This window comes from Hakea prostrata, chromosome 9 (genome assembly GCF_041222555.1).
Source record: "Hakea prostrata isolate BN-2017 chromosome 9, UWA_Hpros_2, whole genome shotgun sequence".
NCBI lineage: Eukaryota > Viridiplantae > Streptophyta > Magnoliopsida > Proteales > Proteaceae > Hakea > Hakea prostrata.
Genome location: NC_142608.1, coordinates 3,187,607 through 3,191,566, shown reverse-complemented (window position 1 = coordinate 3,191,566; position 3,960 = coordinate 3,187,607). Strand labels below are relative to the sequence as shown.

Below are 3,960 nucleotides of genomic sequence, written 5' to 3'. Positions count from 1 at the left end.
ACCAACTCATAGCACGGTATAATTTTTAATATTCCATTGCAGGCCAGAAATTAACAAATATTCAGACGACGCGAATCTGTCATTTCTTTGCACTGATACGATACCATCTCATCCTACATATCGCCCAATACAACCGATACGGTAACGCTTCCATCGCCTCTCTTTGTATTGCACTGTTGCTCCACTTTCCACTCCCCATTACGAGGCGTATGAGCCGTAAAATGCGAGTTTCGTGAGCCAACCCACTTTCGAATGTAGGGCCCCACCACACGAAAGCCTATCCGTCTGATCGATATCATCATTTCAAGATGCATGCGTAATGCGTTTGTCCACATTGGAAAACGCGGGTCCCACCACCTCTCTCTAATCAAGGGCTGAATCCTCTGCGCTTACATTGCTCGTCGTTAAACGGTTAGAGAATTCAAATCTGTAAAGGGTGGAATTCGTTACTGTTAACTGAAATTCTCGTAGACGGAACGAGAAAGCGTGTGATTGAGTGAACGAGCAAGAGCCTTTTTCATGTGATGCACATGCAAAAGAGACAGTCTTCGGTTCTATAGGAGAAAAAGAAGTGTGAGTGTCTGTGTTCCCCTTCTTCTCCCTTCTGCACTCTCCTGACCAGTCTTTTCGAAGGGAAAGGAGAGCAATGGAAGAGAAAAAGCAACTCCAATTTCAAGAAATCTGGCGAATTCCAAGATTTCTGCAGCAATGGTACCTTCTTCTACTAATCCTGTTCTTGCTGATCTCTTCCACCGCTCGAGCTTTCGATTACAGAGATGCTCTGTCTAAGAGTCTCCTCTACTTCGAAGCCCAACGATCTGGTCGATTACCTTACAACCAAAGAGTCACCTGGCGTGATCATTCTGGCCTCACCGACGGTTTAGAACAAGGAGTGAGATCCTCTGTCGTGCTCTGTTTCTGGCTTTTTGTTCATTTTCTTCCTTTCTGTGCTTGAACATTTGCAGAATGGTGAATTGACAGGTAGACTTGGTGGGAGGATACTACGACGCCGGAGATCATGTCAAGTTTGGGCTTCCAATGGCTTTCACAGTGACAATTCTATCATGGACTGCCATCGAATACGGTGAACAGATCGCTGCAGTTGGGGAGTTCGAACACGCACTTGAGGCAATCAAATGGGGAACTGATTATCTCATTAAAGCTCACACTCATCCAAATGTTTTGTGGGCCGAGGTAACCAACACAGTTGATTCACTCATATATCATTATTCATTAATGGAATCTCAGATTGAATTCCTCTGTACAATTCCTCAGGTAGGTGACGGAGAAACCGATCATTACTGCTGGCAGAGACCGGAGGACATGACCACTTCTCGACAAGCTTACAAGATCGACGAGAACAACCCAGGTTCGGATCTGGCAGGAGAAACAGCAGCTGCCATGGCTGCCGCTTCCATGGTTTTCAAGAAATCCAATCCACATTACTCTCACCTGCTTTTACATCATGCCCAGGAGGTGAGTAATGAGTAATGAGTTATGCTTAATAGAGTTATTGTTCATTTCGATCTTAACCTGACAACCCAGAAGCCATCATCAGTGTTGTTTTGTTAAATTTTGCAGTTATTTGAGTTTGCAGACAAGTTTAGAGGGAAATACGATGAGGGTTTAGGAGTGGTGAAGAGCTACTACCCATCAGTGAGCGGTTACAAAGACGAGTTGTTATGGGCAGCTTTGTGGCTTTACAAGGCCACCGACAAGGTGGATTACTTGAATTACTTTATCAACAACACTCACAGTTTCGGTGGAATCGGCTGGGCCATAACCGAGTTCAGCTGGGATGTCAAGTATGCTGGTGTTCAGGTTCTTGCCTCCAAGGTAAAATCACTCACTCCCTTCCCAATGAAACCTGGAGTGTTTGTTACCTTTTAACCTGTCTATTCCTTTTTCACTGTTAAGCTTAATTACTACTTTCACTACTTCTTGTCCGAAAAAACTTGTATCCTGCACATTAATGCATAGGATCATCAAACAGAGGCCGACATTTCGGTTGAGATTTTGATCTCGACTGTTGAATTTTGACGGTCAAGATCGAAATTTCGACCGAAATTCTGATTCCACGGCCCAATGTGCATGGCTTGATGGTCCTGCACATTTATGGCGCAGGACCCAAGCAAGGTCCCTACTTGTCCCGGTAATCTGGGAAGAGCTCAAACGTTGGTTTCAGTGGAAAAAATCACTCACCTCTTGATTGCTACTCTGATTGGCACTGTTTCCTCAAATGGGGCCCTTTTAATCCAATCACATTGGACAAATTTCAAAATATGCCATAATGGGACATCCACCGTCCTCTTATTTTGTCTGTTCCAAGGCAATTCAATTTGCTTGTGAAAAAAGATGTTACTTGAAATATTCAAATATTTTTGAAAACCTTTTAGGAAAAGATTTCAGTTGAATTCTTAAATTTACATTATAAATTTAACAGTAAAAGTTTTCCCAAATAATGACAGTAGGAGTGGTTTTCTAAACCCTTTGAATTATTCTGTTCTTGATTACATGAATTTTTTGATAAAACAATCATGTTTAGGTTTTTGTGGCAAAAAAGAAAGTACAATTGACATTGTCACAAACTCCATCAATTAACTAGGAATCTCTTTATTTTGAATCATGAAAAAAGTCTACACTTTCTTCATGTTTTTTACAAGAATTGAAAACATAATTAGGTTTCACCTAATCTTAAAGCCCATTTTATGAAAAAGGGATATAACTAATTGAACTCTTGTTGCAGTTGCTGATGGAAGGAAATCACAAGGAACACAATCACATACTTGAAGAGTACAGATCAAAGGCTGAATATTATCTTTGTGGATGTCTCAACAAAAGCAATGAAGGAAATGTCGAACGGACACCTGGAGGTCTCCTATTCGTCCGTCAATGGAACAACATGCAATACGTATCTACTGCTGCATTCCTTCTCACTGTATACTCAGACTACCTACACAACTCAAGCCAGAAGCTTCACTGCCAAAGAGGAGAGGTCGAGGCTCAAGAACTCATCACCTTTGCCAAAGCTCAAGTGGATTATATATTGGGTTCCAATCCAATGGGTATGAGTTACCTAGTTGGGTATGGATCAAAGTATCCCAATAGAGTACATCATAGGGGCTCCTCTATGGTATCATACAAAGAGAACAAAGGGTTCATAGGGTGCACACAAGGGTACGATAATTGGTACGGTCGGGTTGAACCGAACCCGAATACCCTAATTGGGGCCCTCATTGGTGGGCCAGACTGCAAAGATAATTTTGGCGACCAAAGGAGCAATTACATGCAAACAGAGGCCTGCACTTACAATACAGCTCCATTGGTGGGAGTTTTTGCAAAGTTGCATCAATCTTATTCTTATAGTTCATCTTTGCTTTCTTCTTTCTAGGAGACAAGGAAATGAAGCACATAGAGGAGTTGTTTCCTATAGAGCTGCTTTAGTGCTAGAATCAAGGTTTTCTATCTCAATTTGATCCTCTCATACTTAAAAACATAGAGAAAAGAAAGGAGTTAAAGAAGGAAAAAGGAAAACGGTGTTCCCTTTCACGGATGAGATTTTGTGTCATTTTTTTGCTTTCTTTCTTCTCTTTTTCTTTTATGGAGACTCACAACAGACTTTTAAGATAAAAATTAGCCAAAGAGATTAAGGCCTTGAGAGCGTGTTCCCCGGCATTGAAGACGCCCCAGATTAGGGCATAGTGGAATTAGTGGTGGGTTTGTGCACTTCTATCACTTCAAGACAATTGTCACCTTGATTTTCAATCACCTTTCTTTTTAGACCCAATTTTTTTTTTTTCTATTTGTCCAAGTTTCTCGTCAATGAATAAAAAAGAAATAATTACTATTCTTAATTAATAACATGACTATATTCTTTATAAAATAATTATTATCCTCCTCAATTCTACCCGTGTTAACAGACCATTAAGTTGAATGTTTAATATCTATGTTGCCTTTCAA

General features: G+C 40.9%; 1 protein-coding gene across 1 annotated transcript; it reads left to right on the top strand.

Annotated features, from left to right (window-relative positions):
* The first annotated feature begins 420 nt into the window (after positions 1-420).
* LOC149004071 (endoglucanase 11-like) lies at positions 421-3,706 on the top strand. The gene is made up of 5 exons (XM_089168392.1): positions 421-892; positions 982-1,194; positions 1,276-1,476; positions 1,582-1,836; positions 2,747-3,706. Exons 1-5 carry the CDS (start codon positions 647-649, stop codon positions 3,389-3,391), a joined length of 1,560 nt encoding a protein of 519 aa, XP_089024518.1. The 5' UTR covers positions 421-646; the 3' UTR covers positions 3,392-3,706.
* Positions 3,707-3,960: the final 254 nt, after the last annotated feature.